Source organism: Xiphophorus couchianus, chromosome 20 (assembly GCF_001444195.1).
Source record: "Xiphophorus couchianus chromosome 20, X_couchianus-1.0, whole genome shotgun sequence".
In the NCBI taxonomy this organism is placed as follows: Eukaryota; Metazoa; Chordata; class Actinopteri; order Cyprinodontiformes; family Poeciliidae; genus Xiphophorus; species Xiphophorus couchianus.
In genome coordinates this window covers 8,030,194-8,054,554 of record NC_040247.1, presented here as the reverse complement: position 1 = coordinate 8,054,554, position 24,361 = coordinate 8,030,194, and the positions used below count along the sequence as shown (strand labels likewise).

Sequence of the window (24,361 nt, the reverse complement as noted above, 5' to 3'; positions counted from 1 at the left end):
TTAATAGGCAGCCAATGTTAATGACTCGTTTGTGCAACGATCGATGCCGTGGCTCTGAAGCAGCGCTGAAGAGAGAAGGCAGGGGTTGAAGGTGGACAGGAGCAGTGAGGGAACGGGGGGGGGAGTGAAGGTACAAGCAGCAGCTCAACAAGCTGTTGATTAATAAGGAGCTGCTGGGCTGCCTCTCCTGAGCATGCATGCATATGTGCACAGCTCTGACACCTCCTCAGGCTCACACCTGTGATTCCTCTGAGTCAAGGACACTTTCACTCAGTGCAGCAATAGGAACTCAATTTGTCAGCTTTGTTATTGCATTAGTGATGATGATCTCTGGAGAGGGTTGAGAGAATGATGGAATTGGCTTCAGGTGTGCCAACTTTCTACACACAACTAGGACACACATATTCAGAAGTGTGTCTCTTAATGTCATTTTTATTTATGCCTAAATTTCATTATATTTTTGCTGTTGGCAAAGAAAATCCACCACATATGAACCAAGTGGCTTGACTGTGACACTTTAAAATAATAGTAAATAATTGTTCACCTTATAGACAGTTTTCCCCAAGTTGCTTGTCATATTCTTCTGTTCTATTATTTTCAAACTGATCAGAACAACAATCAGGATCTCAGTCTAATTCACAATTTATGGCCCCCATTGTCCCGTTAGCAGTCTTATCTGCTGCTGTTTTTGGTTCTAAAAAAACAAAAACTTGGTAAAAAAAAAAAAGAAGAAAAAAGTAAAGCATGAAGCTCCCAAGATACTGCTGCATATTTAAATATTATAAATAAATTAATGCGCCTCATGAATCCAAATATGACAAAAGATTTTTAGAAATATTTGAAAGTGTAGCCAGAAATGATTATTGTGAAAATGCGACACTAAGAGCAGCTCCAGGGTTTACACAACATGGCTGTCATTTTTCTTTTTAAATGTTTGTAAATTGTTTCAAGGTCAAAGAAAGCAGAATATTTTGGGCAGATTATAAGATTTTGATCTAGAGAGTGGCAAAGTCGCACTTTCTTCGGTTGCACGATTTATCACAAGAAGCAGTCATGTTTAGAACTCACAAAGATGGGGGGGGAAATGTTCACATGTGAAATTGATTTGTTGATTACATTTTTATGCCTCAAACATCTTGATTTCCCAAAGAGGACACATCCAACCCTTGACCTTTTTCACACCAAACCCTTGGTCATCTGCCATCAGCAACAATGGCATCAAAAGTGATTCAAACTAACTCTTTAGTCTTCAATTTCCAGGGAAGAGGGAGGTCAATAGCTTTCCCTCTATTTGGAAGGAACAGATAGGTTTTATTTGTTAGCAAACAAGAAGAAACAAAGTAAACAAAAAGAAACAGACATGTAGTCTATCAAAGCTTTTCTTTTTTTAGTTGAGGCAGAGAGAAGACAGCTTTAAAATATAAAATAATGGGGTATTAGTTATTCTGAATAGTTACATGTTCTCAACACAAAACATGCATTTGTATAACTTGAATATACAAATGCCAACTTTGAAGACCCTGGTGTCATCCCATGACGAATTTAACTGTTTAAAACCTGTAACATTTAACAGATGTGTATCGGTAAATTCAACCAGCTGCTTCATAACATCCTATTTATTTTACTTCTGACAAAAGTTAGCTTTTAATTCTTGTAAAAAAATGCACAAACTTGAATAAGATGAACCATTGGAGCATCTCAAACTAGTTTCTTGAACACAACAGTGAGTTTATTGTGCTGTATTGGTTTCCACACTCATTTCAGAGTCCCTGTTGGATGTGATGGACATGTAGCAAAAACAACAGCTTCAATTGTGACACTATCATGGACAAAAATCTCTGAGAAATGTTTCCAACAGCTTGTTGAATTTAAATCGCAAAGATTTTAGGCAGTTGGGAAAAGAGGATCCAACCAGATGCTAGTATGGTGTGCCTAATGAATTGGCCAGTGATTGTATTTTAACACACAAACAAAAAATTGCTCTTTGAAAATGTAGCAACAACTCATTAATGTATTGGCCTCGGTTTTTAATTTTGGACTGAGAAAAAGAGCCAATAGGAAGTTACCTGGCCCCATGCAGGAAAACAAGCGTCTGCTGAGAAAACAGTTTTATTACACCAGTAGGGAACTGGATGTTTTCTCTTAATTTAACAATTTATGCAAACTGATTTTTAAAGACATCATACTATTTGTACTGTGAGCTGTTACCACTGAATTCACTGCCTTTTTTAAACAACCCACAAATCACTAAACACAGGTCTAATAAATGTGATTCAGAACCCAGAACAATCCTTTCTGGAATGGATCTTATTATTTTATAGTACATAAAAGATTCATTTAACTGATGAAATATAAAAAGATCTAAAAATACATCTATCACCAGCCAAAAAATCGTAAGAGTAATTAGAGTTCTGTATTCACCATATTTATATTGCCATTATAATTATATAACAGTTGCAGTTTTTTCTTCATTTGCTTTATTTATTTTAATTGTATTCATTTCAGAGCTTTACTTTTATGCTCTGAAATGAATGGAATTCAGTGACCCATTTTTTGCATGCAGCTCATTAAACTTTTATTTCCCCCTCATATTCTTATTATTCTCCACTACTTTTGCTTTTTTTTTTCTTTCTCATCATGATAGCTGGGCAGTGTCTCTTCCACAACCTGTTTTTCAAAGAGAATTGGGCAGTTTTTGTCCATCTGTTACAGAACTGAGAGCCATGCACTGCGAATGCTTTTCAAAATAAATCTTTCTGAGGAGTGAAACAGCTTTCATGGTTTTTGTTTCCACCCCTGCACACAGTGGGTGAGGAAGGAGAGACTTGGAGAAGGGGAGAATAATGAACCGCCAACATGAGGCTGGTAGTTCGATGAGTGCACATGATGAATGACCGTGGGGAGGGAGTAAAGGACCAGAGCACAAGCACAGCCATTTGTTACTCTGCTGTCACAAATGTATTTTTAATGAATCTGCACCTCTGACTCCTCTGCAGAGCACTGCTGTTCCTTAAGGCCAGTGTGACCCCAATATTTCCAGGGTAGTGAACAAACCCACTTTTACGCTGGCTGTGCAATGTAAATAGCCTTCTCCTTCTGTTTGCTGAGGCCATCAGTCTACTTCCTCATTATTATCCATACGTACCTGTACTGAGAATAGGGGCCACCCTAGCTTTCTGTGCCCCTGGCAGCTGTGGAGAAATTTCACCTTGAATTACTGTTTTATGCTAAGTTGCAGATCTATTAGCAGTGCAAATGCTGCTATATATACACCACAATCGGTGGAACAACGTGGGAAAATACTGTTTCCAGAAATTAGAATGGAGATAAGAAATTTGGTCAATTTATTATTTATCTCCTTAATTTACAAAAACGTTTAAATGATTTTAGCGATTGTTTGTTTATGGGTATGTTTGTTTATGACTATATGGCAATATACAGGGCTGAAATCAGGATCAAATTGGCAAAGATGTCATTTGACAAGGAACCAAATTAGAACTGGCAATCTGGAGGGTCTATAGTTTAGGAATGCCCTGGGATCACCCCGAACGGGCTGGGTAATGATGTCATTGGGGAGATAGATGTCTGGGGTTCCCTCCTAGATTTGTTGCGATTATCTGTGGAAAACAATTGATTAATGGATCAAAAGTTGCTGTACAAAACAATTGCTGTACTATATAGCAATTTTCTGGCACACTATAAAGTTGGTAAGATGTCAAAGTTGAGATTTTAGACACTGGAACAGAAAGAGAGCTCACTATATAGTATACTGTAAAATATAGTGTTTGACGTGTGAGTTTGAAAACAGTGCTAGTTCTGCAGTAGCTTTTTAAAGATGCATCATTTGAATCCATTTGTGTTGAGCAGGCAGAAATCTAAAACATGCACAGTGAAATGGGGCTACATTTTATTTAAGACTGCTGATGAATCATCAAACACCGAGATGTGTGAAACACGTGAGAGGGAGATCAAATAGATTTCACACAGAATATTGTGATAACTTGATCAGCAGGATGATAGAAGGTAAAAATGATGTGGGGAATAAAAATAAAACTTGTTCTATCTATGTGTAATGTTTCCAGTCACACTATTAAACTTTTCCATATAGCAACTGCATGCCAAAAAGTGTCAACACGTTGCTTTATTTTAAAGGACGCAGGGCATGATTCAAATGACGTCTCTAATATGCCCTCAAATATGCCACAATCAACATACATTTTCATTTGCAATAATGTGCAGTCACAGGTTTTCCAACAGTCTTTTGAGGAAACTAAACTGGCCTGTCATACGTGATTTATCACAACCCATCATAAAAGTGACTTATGCAATGAATACATTGTGCAAAAAGCAAACCCATACAACTGTACTTTTCACATTAACATTTTAGAAATACAACATAAAAACATAATCCTGAGAGGTCAGAATTTAGTCTATCTCTCTCTCCTTCAATAAGGTGGTTCATTACACTATATAAAGTAATTTTCTGCAGTGCTGTTATCTTTGCTCTCGATGAACAAAGAAGATTGTCAACACTGGATTCAAACAACTGAGTTTCCGGCCTTCACGTATATCCAGTTAGCATCAATCCAAGAGCTCACCTTGGAGCTGTTGACAGCTCGCTGCAGAGAAAATGTCATGTACTGCTCTATATGTCAGCAGGCGAGGACATCATATACCATCCTGGGCTTGTTATGGCTGAATTAAGGCATGCTGTTCCACTGGAGAAGGGACCCGGTTCAGAAAAGAAATGACATGGTGTTTACGAAGGAATGTCATTTTTGCTGGACGTCTCCACAGGACCCCGCTGCCTGCCGGCTCGACTGCTCTTCACAGAAATCTCTGCTGGCTCCAGCATCAGGTTGCGGCTGTTCTTGTTTCTGTCTTGATCTGTGACATAACTCTGCTTGTCGCTGACAAAAAAAACAAACATATTATAAATAATTACTTAAAATCCCAACATGTACAATATTCTCAATAATCCATACTTTAAACAATCATTTAAAAGCTAAATACCAAATATAAAATTAAAACAAGCCCAGTCCAAATAACTGGTTCAAAGAACCCCAAAAAATGGCTAACTTTTCTTTCAATATGTCTACTTTATCTTTTAATTTGAAAGAAATTACTTTACAAAGTAGAACAATTTTTGTCTCTACAAATTTTATCTGCAAATTGAAAAACTACATCTCCAACAAGTTTAGGTCAGAACCTGTCTTGACTGTCCTTTGGGACTGTGCTGTCCTCATAGATTTTCAGCATCGTTTCGGTGCGATCATCAAGATGCTCCTTAGGCTCCTGAAACCTAAAAATAAATCAATACATTTATACATAGCCATTAGAACAACAGATCATTTATTCTACACCTCACTGTAAAATAGACTAAGACTGTTAAAACCTTAAATCAATGCAACATGCAGAAATAAACATAATTTGTTGAATTTACCAGAAGCAGACACTTGCATGTGCAATGCAAAAATTAGAGAAAAAATAATATATAAAGTAACTAACTTACATTATTTATCTACTTTTTTTTCAACAAATTAAATGTTGGTAAAAAAACATCCAGTCATTGTGACATAATGAGCATAGTAACAACCTTTACCGCACCTGGGCTCGAGCCTCTCTTTGACTTTAGCGATGGACAAGATGTAAGGGCTGATCTGTCTGGCGATTGTGGTTAAGTAAGAGTTCTCCTGTTTCAGCTGCATCAGGTCATATAGCTGAGCTACAGTTCAGAGAAGAATTAAGGCAGGTTTTACACAACAAAAGAAAGAGAAGTAATTAGGGACAAATGTGAATTTGTGTTGTCACTGCTAGACAAAAACCTTCATAGATCTCCTGCTCGTTATTCACCATCTGCAAAGTTTCATCCCAGATCTGTGAAGAAAAGAACAAATTTACGTTAATGGATTCATTGTGTATTGGAAACAACTGGCATGGTTGGCAAATTTAATGTGAAGGACAGAAACACATTAAAGTCAAACAAACGTTCTACTGTTTATATTTTAAATAGAAATAATTTACACAACTTTGTAGTAATAATCTAGAACTTTCTGCATTGACCATGCCTGGAATCTGGTACTTTAAAAGATTTTATTACCAATTTAAACAATTTATTTAACAAAACTTTTTTTTATAGAAACATGAGTTCTGACAATATAAGTTTTTTCAGTTTCATTATTCTGTGTATAGAGCCCGTGCAAATGGGGATCTTTTTCATGTTTCTGTTGTGTGGGTTCCCTTACAATTTAATTTAATATTAAAATAAAAAATCATTACATATTATTTCAGGGATAACAACAGGAATTCAGCAAAGTGTGTGCATTTAACATTTTTGAAATGTCAATGCCATAAGCACAAAGTTCAAACTCCATTAAAGCGCCGGTCTTTCCGCACTCACCTCTTCAAACATAACTCTCATGGTTTCCACAGTGGAATACTCAGCAGCAATCTGATTGTCAATATTCAGGGATCTGTCCAAGATCTCTCCCATTTTATCTGTGTTGATGATGGAATGGTGCTTGGTCAGGTCTCTGTGCATCTCCTGAACCTGGTCCTTCAGATTCTGAATCTCTGTCTGCAGAGTCTAGAACCACAGACACACACAGACACAGGTACAAAACATTCCCTTAACATGATGAATGTAAAGCTTTCTGCTTTGGTGCATCTGAATATGAAAACTTTGTTACTGTTTCAAAAGTTTAAGGTAAATCTTAAGGAATTAAAGTTGCTGACTCTCATTTGATCCCAGATTTTTTTAAAAGTCAGCATTTTTGATTATTGTGTAAATTTAGCTTCCTTTTAAGATAACTAAAGTATTTTTGAAATGAAATGCAGTGTTGAATTTTCCAAAAAACATTTATTATACAAGAGTTCTCAGACCACAATAACAGCTGTCACAATCAAAACATTTTTCTCTCTGCTTGTGACACAAGTCTTTGACAACACGGCTGACAACATTGTCTCGATAGTGAACATTATGCTTAAATTTCTTGTTTCAAATACAGAATTAGCTTCTGGAAAACAAACTGAGAATGAATCTTCTGAATGTTACTTTTATCTAAGAATAAGAAATCAGAAACACACAATTGGCTGGTGTGCTTCCGATCACTGTTCTGCTGCACAAGCCAAACTTACTACAGCTTAGAGCTGTAAACTGATAGCTGGATATTCTCTTGCAAGATTTTGGGGATTAGAGCAGAATTCATGGTTGAATCTTGGTGTAAATTGACCAGGTCCTGAAGCAGGACATTTTATTAAGCCAGCTTCAGTAAATTTTCTTTTGAGATTTGAGTTCACCCTCTTCACTCACCCGGTAGGAGTTCTCGTAGTTGCGGCAGTGCTCAGTGAAGGGGGTTTCCCTGCCCTCAGCCAGGAGAACCTTAGTGCAAATATTCCTGTGAGATGTCGGCTTTCGCCCAAACCCCGAGCCCACCGGCATCTCACTGAGAGAAGGAGAGTGGCAGGGTAACGAGAGAGGGGACTGGAGCCTGCAGAGAGCACATAACACCCAGTACAGGCCCTTGCTTCTCATTTAAACATTTACTTTGGTCCTGTAATGTGCATCCGAGCGCCTCTTATTTAAATACAAGTGCAATTTGATCTATGATATCAAGCCTCTCTCATTCTGTCGACATCAGTGAAGCAACATCACATCATCTTGTTCAGTCAATAAGTCACAAAGCTTTGTTACATTTTTACATTTTCAGTCTTGTCTCGATAGGGAGCTTATAAGTTAGGTTGAAAGGTAACAGTGGGATGTCTCAGGCATTGCGATGAATACTAGTTATACTAATATTTGTAAGATTGTGATGTTAGGCCACTGATATAATATAAGATTTTGAGAATCCATGTACACCCTTCAAAAAAACAATGAATCTACAATTCTAAAAAAAAAAAAAAATCATACAGTCCAAATGGAGGGTAAAAATGTATATTAAAGTACAACAAAACTAAAACAAACTTAACAGCTACCTGGTGCTAACTATGCAGTATCACTACTGATTTCACTAGAAACACAGAGACCAGAGTACACAGGCGGCTATACAGATTGTAAGATCTGACGTGAAAACTTTGTAGTTTTCTTGGGCTCCATGTCAGCTGACTTGCTGGCCATTTCCTCACAATCTTCTAAACATTTATGTGTAGCAGACAATCAAAATGCAAGCAAAAATTGACTTCTCATTTTCATAAACAGGTTTGCAATATTTCAATTTGGTAATAAAAAGTCAATATCACCCAGATTCCAAACAACTTACAGCTATAAGAATGACAAATTCAGGTCTGGTTTCAACACTTTCACAGTGACTATTAACGTTGAAAGAAGCGTGAATCTGCAGTAGCTGGACGTAAGTGCTTCTGTTTTATATTTAATATCCACAGAAGATCCAGGTTTTATTACAGATGAAAATTATAACAGCAGTAAAGCAGCATCAGTTACAAAAATGTACCAGCTTGCAGCACTTCCCTGATCTTTAGAGGGAAGTTATGACAAAAATACAGTCAGCAAGCAGGCTTTCCATCATCAACCCCTGCCTGGTTTGCATCAAGCATTGCTGTCTGTGGGGAAGATGCTTTAAGATATGAATTTTAAATGCATAAAGGACCGAGGCAAAACCCTTCAAAAAAATATTTATAAGAAGGCAGAAGGCTGCGGTGTAGTAGTTAAACTGCCACATACTAAGGAAAATCCATTCCCCCTTTCATCTGTCAATTCTATCATCTATTTATTGCATTTGCAAATTAATCAAAAAAGTGGTGAGTGGAAATGAAAGATTTGATCTATGATGAGATTATGCCCTCAAAACAAACTCAAACAAATCTCTACTTCATTCTTTAACTATTATCTTGCCAAATGTGTATTGAGGAGATGTTTAAAGCTCGTGTATGTGTCGCTTGTCATGCACATCATTAGTTCAAATAATCAAAAAGTGATAAAATAAACAAGTACTTACCTCCAATCCATTAGGCTCCTGTGCCTCCAGTTTCCCTGTCCGGAACTAATGCAGTGACAGACCTGTTTAAAACATATATCCTCCTCTCACTGTCACACAAGTCATCCCCCACACACCCAGACTATGTCCTCACAGCAGTGACGCCAATTTAAAACCTTTCCTGTGCTAAAGCTGTGACATCAACAGTGCAACCGCTCCTGAGTGCCAACCTGCAGCTGAATCCTAGACAGTTCTGTGAAATTATGATAAAAATAGTCTCAGGCGGCCGGACACCAATCCCTGTCAAGTTTGGGTCTTGCACTTGCGGGGCGTTAAACATGTTGGAAAGAAACGTTGTCAGTATGCTGGCATTAGAGGATAGGCTTAAGGACTTGTGAATAGTTAAGAGACACTGATGTGGAAAAAGCATTTGTGTTTGTCTGTGATGGGCACAAAAACAAGGAACGAGTTATACCTACTTTTGATTTCAAGAATTTTTTTAATGAACATCTGAGCCGGAAAGTATCAATATGTTTTAAATAATCTCTGTCCATGATCTATACATGCAACCATACATCCATTCACCACCTGAACGTTGTCTGGTCACAACAAGTCCACAGCTTTCTAATTTGGGAATGTTCTCCCAATCAATGCCCCCCATTTAACAAGGTGAATTACGCAAACATATCAGAGTACAAAGCTTACAGAGAGGCAGACAAAATAACTGGCATAGCGGGATTCAGCATGGCGCCTCCTTTCCGCTGCATCTGCACTTGCAAACCATTTGGGGATTGTAAAACTTGGAAGCTTTACATGTGTGAATTTTCTGCCCAGATTATTGTCTTTCTCGAAAGAGACTAAAGGATGCCAATGACACAAACTGCTATGCAGACAATTGGCAGAAGAAAACACTGCGAAAGGATTTAATGGAGAAGATATTACCTTGTTACGACACTTGTGGAACCAGCAACAGAAGGAGGACGGCGGGATACTATCTGGAGCAGAGGCTCCAGACAACGAGCAAACTCACTCCTATACTCAGTATTGATCTAAACAAGCACAAAGTCAAAATAAGTTAGTCAGTCACAACAAATACTTCCAAAAGAACAGGGAAATGCCAAAAATTAACACATAACAGAAAATCGCAGTATTTCGATTGTAGGGCAATGTGTGAAGCATGAAAGGTTTTATAAAATTCTATAGTTTAGAGACAATGTCTATTATTCACAGAAAACAATACCTCACAGCTCAGGGCACATATTTTTTGCGTAATGTAATAGGAAATATTGTTTTTCACAGTTTGAAATTCAGTTTGGCAAAACAAAATGACTATATTTTCCGTAATTTGTTCATGGAAGTGTTCAATGTCCTTAATTTTTTTTCTTTCAATTTGCTTGCACCATTTGCTTTATTTTTGCACTGGATTCACAACTCAGATTGCACTAATTACAAGCAGATGCAAGCTTTATTTTTGCACAAAGTCACAGTTGACTTTGTTTCATAGTCAAACACAGATAAAAGTTGAATGAGAAAATGGCTGAACATTTTCATTTTCATAACTCCAGGTTCAGACCTGATGAACCTGATCTTTGTTCTGAAAGCTTTATAACTTTCAGAACATCTGAAAGGTGGAATTCCACCAGCAAAGTGATTTTCAATCAATAAGCAATGCCTTAGATTTTAAGAATGTGTGGAATAATGCAACCCTTTGACAGATTAAAAAAAACATAGGTTACATTTAAAATGTATGAAACTAAAAAAAGAAACACTTCTGGACCATCACACTGTTTTAATTTTGCTCAGTTTATTAAAAAAATGTCTTTGGTTTCTTTTTAGCACTGTGGCTGTGTGCACACATGACACATGACAGAGAATTTCAGCAGTCAGTATTTTCCCACACAATCTACATTTTGCAAACTGCTTTCATCTTTGAAAATTATCTTTGAGGATGTGCAACTATCCCTTCTGGCTGTAATTTATTGTCTATATGTATGGATGGACTTCCTCTAAATGCATGCATAATCCTGGCATAAGTTACAGCTGTTGTGTGGTCCTCCCCAAAGTGATCACATCTTAATCCTGTCTGCATGTTGGCCCTAAGCAAAACCAGCCATTACAAATGTCTATTTTAAGTTTTCAAACCTGAATTTGCACACACATTTAGCACACACAAATTTCTAATTGAATCTACACCTTATATTAGTTGGTTGGCATTTCAGTGGTGCTGAGCTAAAGAGAAAAAAAAGGTCAAACTGCATTGTTAAGGAGACAAATATCAAATTGTTTAAAAAGTCAGTGTGCCAGCATTTTCAATGCATTTTAGCTCTAGATGATTGCCTTGTACTCACTTTGCTGCTTTGCACTGGCCGCAGTCGATGAGGGAGTTTCACAATCCTCTTCAGCCTCTCCATGAGTTGCTGTGCAAGCAAGAACATCCTGGTTTGATTCAGTGACCTGCTTCACCTCAATGAGGAGTTATGGACAGCCTCCATTTAAAAGCCAATTCAATCCAACAAATACAGTAATCTTTCTCTTGCCAATTTTTGTTTTCAGAGTTGTTTGCTGAGAAAGCAAAGGTCATTTATTAAAACAAAGCACTATATCTATCTTTTCGTCTTTTCTCATTTTCTTATTAGTCTGTTCTCCATTTCTCCAAGTCACTGTTGTTTTGAACTTCTCTGTTTTCTGTATAATTTTAAAATTTTACATAATTATACATAGCTCATTATAACTTGTATTGGTGTGTTGCTACATTTTTACATTTTGCATTGTTCTGACGAAGTGCAATAATAACCACTTCAGTTGTTAATTACAATACTTACATATCCCATATCCAGAAACTCATATTTGTTGGCTGAGCTGAGAAAAGCTGAGCAGGTGACCAGATGGACCTAAAAACATCAAAAGAAGAAACGAAAAGTATTAAAGTCTACAGAAATTAAAGAGCCATTGAAAAAGAAATAACATTTCCATAAATAATAACTCAAGGCCTTGGACATCTAGCTCTGGTTTCCAGAGTCATTAACTGTTTGAGTTATTAAAAGTCAGCCTAACAAGGGTTTGCTTACTTTCACTAAATTCTGATTTGTGTCATGTTTCTGTATTGATCCCCCATCCAAAGTAAATAATGAGTTGTCTTTCCAATAGTGGTAAAATTTTGACATCATCACTGGTATCAAGTTGTGATCTTGTCCTCACCTGAAGTGTTGGAAGTAGAGCAGTGAGGTGAGACAGTTGCTCCTTTAATGCTTTCTCCTTCTCCTCATGCTGACTGCAAACACACCACACACACACACACACACACGCCAGTATGTAAGACAACACCTTTAAACTTGTGCATGCCACAGTACCCAGAGGATTCAGCTCAGGAGGTGCAACCACAAACAACACACTCAGTATTTCCAGGAGTTAATCTATCTGTCTTCTCCTGTAACAAACACACTTATGCAGACACACAAAGCATGACATAAATAGCCTTTAACATCCTTCTGGGAACACAAACCACTGGATGGTTTCCAGGCAATAGAGAGAGCACAAGATGGATTTAGACAGAGATGCACTTTGCCGGATCTCAAAACTGTTTTCATTCAGTCACAAACACTTACCCACAATAAACAGCAAATTCCATAAACAGCAAATTCCTGGTGGTGTTACTTTTAAGATTATGCTTTGGATTCACTCATTAGAGATGACAATTTGCAGGTTTTTTAAGAATGGCCAGGATACATAAAGCACGTGATATCAGTATGTGTGAGTAATAAATCCAATTATATCTTAAAAAGTAATCTAACCTACTGAATTAGTCAGATTTAAACTTTAAAGAACATTCATTCAAACTTTAAATGAGTCTCTATTGCAGTTTAGAAGGCAAGTTTTCATAATGTAATGCCTAACACTGTCTGGCGTAATGTAAGTGATATTTTTGCCAAATTGTCTGAAATGAGGAAACACAAACAGACTATAATGCCTGCAGGCTGCCTCAGGTTTCCTGACATAGTTGGTTTATTAATCTTTTGCATTTTGTAAGTAAAAATGCTCTTCATGTAGCTTCACTTTCAGTTATTATCTTCACACAAGTTCTAAATATCATTGTTAAAATTACAGCATATTTCTACAGAAGTGATTTTAACTCAGCATTCCACTTATTAAACATGGAAATTATCCAGGAAAATGTGTTTGATGCGGAGCAGATTATTCTGGGAAAAACAAGGTGCTATTCATCATCTTTGAAGTCATTACAACAAAGTGTAACAATAAAAAGCATAAACTCAACTCAACTCCTGAGAGTAATACAATAACACTATGATACACAATTGTGGCAAAAAACAGACATATATCTAGACAATGCTCATCTTTACAGATATTTATTTTACCTCTGAGCTGCTTTCAGCAGAGTCTTTTTCCTCTCTGCTAGCCTTTCCTGTCAAATGAGAAGAGAAAAAAATCCCCCATTATCCTCACAATGATGTGAAAATGGCCTTGAGCTCTGCAGTACCTAATAAATTCTCAAGATTGTGAAAGAAAATTGTTTAAATTGTACAGTGTAGTTCCCTGCTCTCTTGGATTGTTTAAAAAAAAGCTGTGTTTTCTAACATTTAGATTAATAGAGACATCCAGTGGCCAAGTAGCGCTAATGGAACCAGAGGGAGCCAGATGGAGGACATGGAAATTGTAAATGACTAAAATGATGGCATATTTGAATCTTGTGTTTTGAAGAAAGATGAGAAATCACTGTGCAGGTTATTATGCCCACAGAAAAAACCGGAATAGGATTTACATCTGAAAAGAGGGAGCAGTTTTACCTCCTATTACCTTTAGGCCATATGTAGTTATTATGTTAGGAAGGTTTAAGTAGGATGTGTATTTTAAGAGGATGTTCACTCAATTTCATAGCTTAAAAAAACAATGGTGAAAGAAACATTGTTTTAAAAAGGGAGTAGCATAGCTAGAAACTGTACCCAAGTCATGTTACTTTAAAATAAACCTTTAAAATACTTAAATAGAAGACAAAATGTACAGTAAAATTATTCAAGGTATTAATTTTCCCAAAGTTACTCAATAATTTCTATCAATGTATCATGTAATTTAATCTTTTGTGGTTTTATTTACAAAACCAAGTTCTTCAGCTGCTTCAAAACAGTTTTGTGTCATACGTTTTTATTTAGGTCTTTCTCTGAACTCAGCTGATTTCAGATTTTGCAATATTAAAACAAATATTTTGTGATTTCTATAAACACATAAATCCCCCCAAATATGTATGCCAGGATACCATTAATATAATTGACCAGGATATACATAAATAGAGTTTATATTGATAGTTTCAGGAAACAAAGAGGAGAACAATAAAGGGAAGAACAATATAAAGAAATAGACCTGCAAACTGTTGAACAGACTACAAATTGCACTTTCTTCATCCTCCACATTCAGACGCACTTCTCCGATCATTGCCCTCAGCAGATGGATTGCTTCTCCGGTTGAGGTCTGCAGCTCCTTCACCACCTGCAGTTAAAAGACAAGGTCACTGTGAACTAATGAAATTAGTGAGTTAATGAAGGCAATCTAAGCTTCATAAAAATCACTTGTATTGAAAAACAAAATGAATGAAAATTAGAAAACACACCGGCTAGACATTATTTTATTTACAACTGTTAAAAGTTAAAATATTTCACAACACAACATGTTGCTGTCTGCATCATAAATTTGTAAAAGTACAGACATGAGTTGCTCACCAGCACAGCTTGGTCCAACATCTCACAACCCTGAGCATAAGCTGTTTCAATATCGATGCAGTGAGTTCGACTCTCCCTGCAAAAAGGTAGTCAATTCAAAACAAAGCAAAACTGCCTGCACCAATTCACAACAGAGGAACAAAAGGATAACAATCATAATATGAATTTACTCACACTTGCATGTCTCTGAAACATTTGATGCAAAGCATTGATTTATTCTCTGTTGAGAACAGGATGTAGGGCTCCTCATGGAGAGCTGCAGAGAGAAATCTGTTTTAACTACTGCGTGGACAAAAGTCAAGATTTGTAAGAAACTGCAGGGCTCTGAATAAAAATGTTATTCGTGAATGAAACTCTTAATTTACTTTTACACTGACAGACATTTGTTGTAACACATTTAAACAACAAGTTTGGGACCACTTTAAAAAATAACCAACCATTTTGCCCGAGAATATGGTTAACATGAAGCAGAAAATCTATCCAGAGCCCAGGAGGGTGCACAGCTCTCTGGCTCGTTAGTCTATAATTACTGTGGAGTAAATTACAGGTGGCACTCACAGCATTTTCTGTGTTTGGCTTTAGTGCGTTTGGCCAATGACACAATCTCGTGGTGGGAAAACATTTTGGCCTTGTGTGTCAGCTCTCGGCAGGTGGTACAAAGTGGCTGGCTGCAAGTGTTACAGTAGTACATCAGACCTGTGTCCTGTGTACACATGAGAAGGCAAAAAATGGAGACAAATAATTATTCATATTAAGAGATCAAAGTTCAAATTTGATTAGGAGAACATGACTAAATGTTACAAATAAAATATCTAAGAACTAGGTGACTTTCTGTAATAATTTAGAACGTGATACTTTTTGAATTACAACAAAACTACAAACTAATTGTTCGTGGCTTTTGTCTTAATGTTCATGAACTGATGCAAACGAAATGCTGCACCTTTTTGTTACTTTCTTGGTCACAGTTGGCACAAAGCACCGTCTCCTCAACATCTGCATTGTTGTCCACGAGGAACTTCAGCAGACGATCCTCTGGTGGGAGGGCATTATTTCCTTTAATCATTGAGTGGTATCTAGAGAAAGTAAATAGTCATACATCTTATAACTCTTAAGAGACAAAATGTCATTCATTGGAAAGTTGTTGTTATTTGTTTACATTATTCATTTTCAGTGTATAAGAATTTCTTTTTGATGTTTTTCTCTGACAGCACAGTTAATTTGAATGCAAAACCATTGGAGTAAGAATTTCTAATAATTCTCATTGGATGAATGTTCATCAAGACAAGTAAGACATTATATTCATCTTTTGCTATTTATTTTGGGAGGTTTTTATATATTTGAAAATTGAAAAGTCAAATTAAAAACAATAATTTAGGGAATGCATTTTGTATGACGAAAGCAAGAAAACTCTCCTTGATATGAAGAAACCACTTGAAAAATAAATAAATGAAAAGAAAATGGATACTCTATAAAAAAAATCATATAAAGATGAAAATCTACAAAGCTGTGTCAGTTTTACAAAATATTAAAAAAGGAAGTTGTTCATTGTGGAGCAGTTTCAAAACAATACTAGAGGGGGCAGCAGAGACTTCCGAAATTAGATGTTCACCGAATAAGACAATCCGGAAGTCGGTTTGTGTCAAACCAATCAAGCGTGTTCTCAACGGTGTGTCATCTAGAAAGTTCTGGCAAGTGAAATCTTCTACCAGTAAATGACAGCGTGTAAGTTTTCACTGTGATAGGATTATATCCGGTGTTTAAGATGTCTCTTATTTCCGAGGAAAATGTTCGCGGTGGGAACATTTTTAGGGAGCTTAGTGCGGACGACGAGGAGTGGCAGCCCACCGAGATAGAGAGCTTGTGTATGAACTGCTACCAAAATGGCACGACCCGCATGCTCCTCACTAAAATCCCCTTCTTCAAAGAAATTATCGTCAGCTCCTTCAGCTGTGCTCACTGCGGCTGGTCCAACACCGAGATCCAGTCTGCGGGCCGAATCCAGGACCAGGGGGTCTGTTACACGCTCGAAGTCAAAACGAAGCAGGACTTGAACCGGGAGGTTGTGAAGGCGGACTGTGCGGTCACCAAGATCCCTGAGCTGGATTTCGAAATACCTCCTTTTACCCAGAAAGGTTCGCTTTCTACTATCGAGGGGTTGTTGGGCCGAGCAGTAGCCGGGCTGGAGCAGGACCAGCCTGCCAGACGGGCTGCCGAACCGCAGGTGGCGGAGAAAATAGACGAGTTCATCCAGAAGCTGAAGAAGCTCAAAGATGTTGAACACGAATTCACGCTGGTGATTGAGGATCCATCGGGGAACAGTTTTGTGGAAAATCCTCTGGCGCCTCAAAAGGACGAGGCTCTGACAGTGACCCGGTTCAAGAGGACCGCCCAGCAGGACCAGCAGCTGGGAATACGGCCTGATGATGACCAGGTGGAGGAGCGTTCAGGGAACGACCTGGAAGCTATGAGAGGAGAGGTCCTGGTGTTCCCCACAAACTGCCCGGAGTGCAACGCGCCCGCCTCCACCAATATGAAGCTGGTCCAGATCCCCCACTTCAAGGAGGTCATCATCATGGCCACCAACTGTGACAGCTGTGGCCACCGGACCAACGAGGTCAAATCCGGTGGAGCTACGGAGCCGCTTGGCACCAGGATCACACTGCACGTCACTGACGCTTCAGACATGACCAGAGACGTGCTCAAGTCAGAGACCTGCTCTGTCCTCATCCCAGAACTGGAGTTTGAACTGGGAATGGCAGCTCTGGGTGGGAAGTTCACCACGCTGGAGGGGCTGCTGCAAGACATTAAGGACCTGACTGTCTCCAAAAACCCCTTCATCTGTGGTGACAGCAGCTCCACTGACCGAGTGGAGAAGCTAAAGGAGTTTGGGGAGAAGATAGAGAAGATCCTGGCAGGAGAAATGAAAGTACACATCGTCCTGGACGATGCAACTGGGAACAGCTACATGCAGAATGTGTACGCTCCAGAGGCGGACCCTGAGATGACAGTAGAGAAGTACACTCGCACATTTGATCAGAATGAAGAGTTGGGCCTAAATGACATGAAGACTGAAAATTATCAAGAAGAAAACTGAACTGAACTCAAATACTGGAATAAACTGATAATTGGAAATGTCTGCACAGACCCAGTGTTACATTGCATCCATATTTTCTCTCATTTTCATGTTTTATTTTAAAAACTGGGTGAATTATTGCTTTCAAAAAGCCTTATCTTAAACTTAAACAATTCTAAGTTGTTGAAATGTGTAATAATTAAACAGTTCATATAAAGAAAACCTGATTTGTAAAAACACAAATGCTTGTGGTTAATAAAGATAAATGTCAACTCAAAGCTGTGCATTCCTGTGGCATTCCAGAAGATGGCGCTGTTTTACTGTGAATTCAAAGAAGATTTAGCTTTCAGAAGACCTCACACTGTGAGACAAATTAATCTTTTTATGCACCCCAGAGTGTGCCTTAATCTAAATAACATTACGTAAATTGATGTGATGCTGGCTCTGTTCATGTTTGGCAGACAATTATGGTTAATATAAAGGTTTACATCTAGAATTAAATTTAAATGCTCATTTTCTTTACATATTTGCTTCTGATAGCCAGCATGTACAATGCACTGAATGGGCTTTTTATGTTTAAATACTTTAAGTGTGGGTTACTTGGGAAGGTTTATGGAATAGCTGGTAGTGTTTTCTTAACCTATTATTTTCGTGCTGCCATTCATAAATGTAAAATATAAAAATAATGGAAGTAAAAAAAAACTTTTGCTGCTAGAGAGCAAACTCTTTTTTCCAGAGCAAGAATTTGTGCATAAAAATAGTGCTGTACAAGATGTGTAGACTGCATCACAATACAAATGTTTGCTATTACCAAACCATGACTAGATGTAAAATTTGGTTGCCTCATTTTATTAAAACTGTGCTTGACTTCTAATGTCTTTGGCCAGGCAGAGGGACTTTAACTGTTCAGTGTCCGCCTGAGTGACTCAGGAAGGTGATAGAGGCAATAATGGAAAAGAATAGTTTTAAAAAATTAAGCATAATTGCAGTCAATATCACAATATTTGTCATGTTTTTCTAAGATAATGCAGCTCTAACTGAAAATGTAATTAAATACTTATATCTGAAAAACAGGTGAATCAAAAACCTTGTTTAAAGCAAGACCAGTAAGCACCAAAGGACCTAACATCATGTTAAAATTAGATTTACCAGCTAATGTATCTATTTTTCGCCACATTAACCACTCTTATTAAATTGAAATAGTCCAAAATCTGCTTCATTTTGATTCAGTTACACTGGTGCAATTGTTCCCAACACTGCTGAACATGTTTTATCTCGTTTTCATTACTGGGCTTCCACTAATAGAGAAGTGAATTGCTAGAATACATGGCTCTTGAGTGAGCAGCTGCTGTGGCAGGAAAAAGATGAAAATAGAAGCTGGCATTCAGTATTCTAAGAACAAAAAACAGCGCACACTGATTTGATGCATGTGGGGTTGTTGTTCCTAACATACTGATACTTCTATGTTCTGTGGACAACATATCTTCTATTGATATTACTTGGGCTTGTGCTGACTAATTCTACACAGGTGAAAATTCAACAATTAGCATCTCAAACAACAAAACCACCACAATGAAATGTGTTGTCCTGGAATATAACATCACATACGTGGGAAAAAGGTGTAACTATCCATCTACAGTTTCCCCAGAAAGGCTATTTGAATAAGAGTTTGATGTGGTTGAACTTTCACAAGTAAAATTTTTTTTAGACAAAAATTGTTTTTGTTCAGATCTATATCTGCTATTTTGAACTGTGATTCCAGTTTTTCAATATAAAACAATCTTGCCAGTCTGATCTAATATTGACAATCGCTTCTATCAGAGAAAACTGATATGACTGACCTGAAGGTGACTGTGTGCCACAATTTCTCCCTATACAAGGAATGAAACAGGTTGCTGTGGTATCATGTGACTGCTTTTGATTATCCTAAGCTAATGGCACTGCTGCCAAATACCAGTATGCTTTGTTAGCTATGTGACCAGGCTTAATGGAACTTTTAGCCCCTTTCAGTGTTGGAGCCAAAAGCTAAATAAGAGAGTGGGGTGACCCTGCAGCTGCTTCAGCCACTCTGACCTACCCAAACCTCGACATGATTTAGGTCACAATAGTCTCTAAATAATAACAGAATTTGTTGGGAGGCTCTTTATGCCTGAAGGTAAAACTAGACAACTGTTCATACCTTAAATCAATAGGTATGAACTTATTGATTCAGGCATCAATAGGTACGAACCTGTTGATTTAAGGTCTAATGCAACTTGTCAGAGGTTGTAATGCCAAATAAATGTGTCTATATACTACCAAAAACATCTCTTCTTGACCTTGGACTCAATGTTTTCACTTTATTTAAGGATTTGTGGTTTACCATCATATGTCACGTTGTGGATCCAGTATGCAGTGCAAGCCTCATAGTCTAAACAGAGCACGACCAACTGCAAAGTTTCATCTCTTACCCACAGAGGGGGCAGCTGAGGCGGCAGTCATTGGTCAGACCTCGTAGGCAGCGGGCGCAGAAGATATGGTAGCAGTCCAGTATACATGGGGACTTATACTGCTCATGGCACAAGTGACACACCAGAGGGTGGACGTTAGCACAGTCCACCTCAAACAGGTTGCCCACATTGGAGAAGATCCCTCCTGCCATCTGAAGGCAGAACAGGTGAATAATGACAAACAAAGAGAGTAGGATGGCTTAAATCACTTCATCACTTGAAATAAAACATATGTGCTGTGGTGTTAAGTAACAGTCCAAATATTTCAGTCATTTTAAGAGAGGCTAAGCTGACCGACATAGCAAGCACATAGATACAACAAGCTGGAAATTAGTTGAAGTAAACATGCACAACTTTTTACTCTCACCGCTCAACCATGTGTTAAGTGAACAGAGATCTGGTAACTACATAAAATATACACAACACCAGAGTTATTGTCAACAACATCAAGACAAGACTTACTGTAAATGTAGCAGGCTTGTCTGCAGAAAGAACAGAGAGCCACTGTCTTACCTTTCAGTGGTGCTTGCTATCAGCTACCCCCAGCAGGAATGACAGCAATGCAGAAACTCTTCAATAGTCGGGTGATGGGGTCTGTCCACCAGGCAGCTGACAACTCTCACCTCGTGCCAGCCCCTCAATGTTGCCAAAGTTCAAAAGGGACATTTAATATTCTTGCTGCTGTCTGTGAGTCCAGTTGTCTAGATTACAAAGCTATTCTGACATTGCAACTCGTGCTGCAGTAGAGTGAAAAGAGACTAAACAAATATATTTGTTCACATTACCAGTAACTATAAATTATGTAATTTACTAATTGTATTTTTAGTTTTACTTTTCTCTTTTGTGTAAAATTCTTCTGAAACATATCTTAATGGTATCTTAATGGTTTCTGATTACATCAGCACAACCACAGTAATCTAATGTAGATTCCAAAATCAATAATGTTCGACAAAATATCAGAAAAAAAACATGCTGTATTTCTTCTATTTCTCATATATTATCTTATATTCAAAAGAATGCACTCAAATACAATAAACAGTTTTGTATCTTGCTGACAAATAAAAATGTGACCCAGCAGCAAATTGGAAACTTGCAATTTCATTTGAAAACATTATTTCATCGTGTGAGAGGTTTACTTAATCAACTTCAGATAACGCGATTCGATCGATTGAGCAGGGAAGTATTTTACTTCCTGCGCAGCCACAGCTCCTTCCTTTTAGCTCAGCGTGTCAGCCATGGCTCCAATAGTGAGTACTAGTCCCGTAAAAAAGTGTACAGAGAGAACATGTCTTTTACTCTCTTTGTTATCCATATATGTCTTTGTAGTCGGACTAACATGCTGCAGACATTTTGACTGTTTGAGCCTTTTTATTAGCTTTAACTAATGTATATACTTGAGGGCACGTTGCAATGAGTGGTACAGCTAATGTTAGCAGTTGTAGCGTAACAAGTCTATAAGAATGTCTCCAAAGAAAAGAAAAAAAACACTTTCGCTTTACCATTTGCCGACATAAGGTACATGAGTTTAAAACAAACATGCAAACTGCGTTTGTGTTTGTATTGTAGAAGAAGCTGGTGGCTAGGAAGCCTGGTGGAAAGAGGAAGAAGCAGACCCTGAAATTCACTCTGGACTGCACTCATCCCGTGGAGGACGGCATCATGGATGCTGCCAACTTTGTGAGTACCTCCATTTACACTCCAATAACATAATTGTTACACCTGTGTGCTGGATGGTATATGCCAACTTAATTTGGATCAAACCCAATGTGATGTTACTATACCTTTCTGTTTTCACTGAAGGGAAAAACACATCTCCTTTAAGGGGCAATAGGAAAAAAAAAAAGTTTGTTTTTTTAATTATTATTTCTATCCCATAAAGGCTTATTTTTACTGACTTCTGATCCTTTCTACTTCCTTTGTATTCATCGCATGCAGGAGAAGTTCTTGCAGGAGCGTATTAAGGTGAACGGCAAAGCTGGGAACCTTGGTGGAGGGGTGGTCTCCATTGAGAGGAGCAAGAGTAAAATTGCCGTGAACTCAGAGGTTCCCTTCTCAAAAAGGTATAAAATGCATCAAAACACTGTCGTGCTGCAGAAGTGAACAAACACCATCACAGTCTAGACGGTTGTTGTATTTAGGTGGTGGAAAGAATTTGACAACTGAAGATAAATAGTTGTGTATAACACCAAAGATATGCCATGTTGAATGCTTTGCCTAAGCTTTTATCTTTTGCAGTTAATATATGGTTGCAAATGTTTTTGATTAATTGCTTAGTGGAATGGAAACACCTTTTTCACATAACATGAGTCACATGGTCAACATGCAAACTGCGAAGAAGACAGGAAGTAGTTGGAGTGTGATGGCTCGGAATGCTTTTTTTAATGACTTATTGCATGAACAAACTTAGTCATGTGTGTTTTCAATTGCGTTTTTTGTTTAATGGAAGCATCACAATTGTGAGTTTGTGTTTTTTTCGTTTTTACATTAGTCGAATATAGACAAAGTTTTGTTGACGTTTGTAAAGGAAATGCAGCTAGTGGTTGCTGGACTGCGTTGATGTTAACTTTACGTCATACTGAGCATGCATATCCTAGCAGTGAAAAGGAGAACTCTCCTTTAACAGGAGTAAACTTCCATCCTGTCTCAAGGTTAAACAGACTGGTTTATCATCTATAAAAAAACAACATGAAGCTATTGACTGCAATAATTCAGCCAATGTCACTCAAGTAAAGTGTGACAGCTGAACAGAATAACTAGGCTGAGTGTAACTTCTTTGAAGAGAAAAACAGAGAGAGAACTAAGTTATTGACAACAATAACTACAGATGAATCATCAGTGGAAAGTAGTAGGAGAAAATAGCAGAGTTAGAAAAGGTGGTAAGTGTCTTCAAACAGCTTCAACCTTTAGCACCATAATTACAGAAATAGCTCAGCAGATCCTATTACGTTTTAAATATAAACTTCATTAAGAAGGAAAGTTTTAGCTTATTCTTTGACTAAATGAGGTGTCTTCTTTATTGACAGAACCTTGGGGTTGGTTCCACAGGAGAGGAAATAACTTAAGGATTGGTCTTTTGTTTTATTTCACTCCTGTAAATGGTTTTAAGAAATGAACATGAGATTTGTTGCTTTACTGTGTTTGCTACAAATCAGCTTTTTATTGGTGTTCAGAACGAGCTGAGGAACAAGCAGGTTATGGGAGGGTGGTGGTTTATAGAAAACCACTTAATACATCTTCACAGTTCTCAACATGGATTGAGAAGCGCTTTTTAAATTGGCACAAAATATAGTCATCAAGTTTTTAAAAGAACCTTTGCCAGCCAGCTATTCTTTCATATAAATACTATGAGTTTTTACAGTTACACCTGAAAGTTTTGTCAGATTTGTAATTACAATTACTTAAAACAAACGTTAGAATTGATTTTTAGGTATATATTGTTTCTTTTTTCAAAAGGAACGAGAGGCACAAAGCTTTCACATCATTGCCACCAGAGGGCGACTGTAGCGCCAATTCATAAATAGAGCTTTCTTCATTGTACCTGAAAGAAGTCAATCAGAAATGTTGCAACTAACCTTTACATAAACTAAATGACCTGAAGTGAAAAACAAAACTTATTGATCCAGCTATGAGGACAATAAATTGCTTTTGTGATTCATTCAGCTCTTATACTGTTAAAACATGATTGCAATAAATGCCATAATGATGCATTGAGTTTATCTTATGCATTAAATTGAACTCAAACTCAGTCATGTGTTTCTGTCTTTTAGGTACTTGAAATATCTCACCAAGAAGTATCTAAAGAAGAACAACCTCAGGGATTGGTTGCGGGTTGTGGCGAACACCAAGGAGAGTTATGAGCTGCGCTACTTCCAGATCAACCAGGACGAGGAAGAGGAGGAAGAAGATTAAACCAAACCAAATATCTTTAATAAAATGTCACCAGACAAAAGAAATGTGTCCAGAATATTTTTCAGATTGTGTTGTTTCTTTTCTGTAGCTTTTTATTTCACAAAGTCTCTTCAAGATTAGAAATCTCTGTAAGATGTTAGCAACCACAGAAGTCCAAACTATGTAAAATGTGTGCAATAAGCAATACAACAAAAGTGACAGAAATTCAAACAAACTGATCGCAAGAAA

General features: G+C 37.6%; 3 protein-coding genes across 6 annotated transcripts; 2 read left to right on the top strand and 1 right to left on the bottom strand.

Annotated features, from left to right (window-relative positions):
- Window positions 1-3,893: 3,893 nt before the first annotated feature.
- Window positions 3,894-20,863, bottom strand: rnf207a (ring finger protein 207a). Of its 4 annotated transcripts, none has more exons than XM_028002565.1 (19): window positions 20,738-20,863; window positions 20,186-20,376; window positions 15,603-15,735; window positions 15,221-15,365; window positions 14,837-14,918; window positions 14,663-14,738; window positions 14,307-14,432; window positions 13,307-13,353; window positions 12,132-12,204; window positions 11,756-11,824; window positions 11,282-11,350; window positions 9,876-9,982; window positions 8,955-8,999; window positions 7,313-7,490; window positions 6,401-6,586; window positions 5,826-5,877; window positions 5,608-5,725; window positions 5,210-5,302; window positions 3,894-4,910 (listed from the first exon to the last, which is right to left on the bottom strand). In XM_028002565.1, the coding sequence occupies exons 2-19, from the start codon at window positions 20,374-20,376 to the stop codon at window positions 4,760-4,762; spliced, it is 1,941 nt and encodes a 646-aa protein (XP_027858366.1). In that variant the 5' UTR covers window positions 20,738-20,863; the 3' UTR covers window positions 3,894-4,759. The 4 variants fall into 4 exon arrangements, with proteins under 4 accessions (XP_027858366.1, XP_027858365.1, XP_027858367.1 ...); XM_028002564.1 differs by having other exon boundaries at window positions 20,687-20,801; XM_028002567.1 differs by having other exon boundaries at window positions 4,883-4,910; window positions 5,597-5,725; window positions 20,687-20,802.
- On the top strand, window positions 16,259-18,013 carry zpr1 (ZPR1 zinc finger). Its single transcript, XM_028002568.1, has one exon. It carries the CDS (start codon window positions 16,425-16,427, stop codon window positions 17,754-17,756), a length of 1,332 nt encoding a protein of 443 aa, XP_027858369.1. The 5' UTR covers window positions 16,259-16,424; the 3' UTR covers window positions 17,757-18,013.
- A 522-nt stretch (window positions 20,864-21,385) lies between the features above and the next one.
- Window positions 21,386-24,187, top strand: rpl22 (ribosomal protein L22). Its single transcript, XM_028002571.1, has 4 exons — window positions 21,386-21,471; window positions 21,791-21,901; window positions 22,160-22,284; window positions 23,992-24,187. Exons 1-4 carry the CDS (start codon window positions 21,460-21,462, stop codon window positions 24,131-24,133), a joined length of 390 nt encoding a protein of 129 aa, XP_027858372.1. The 5' UTR covers window positions 21,386-21,459; the 3' UTR covers window positions 24,134-24,187.
- The last annotated feature ends 174 nt before the right edge of the window (window positions 24,188-24,361 follow it).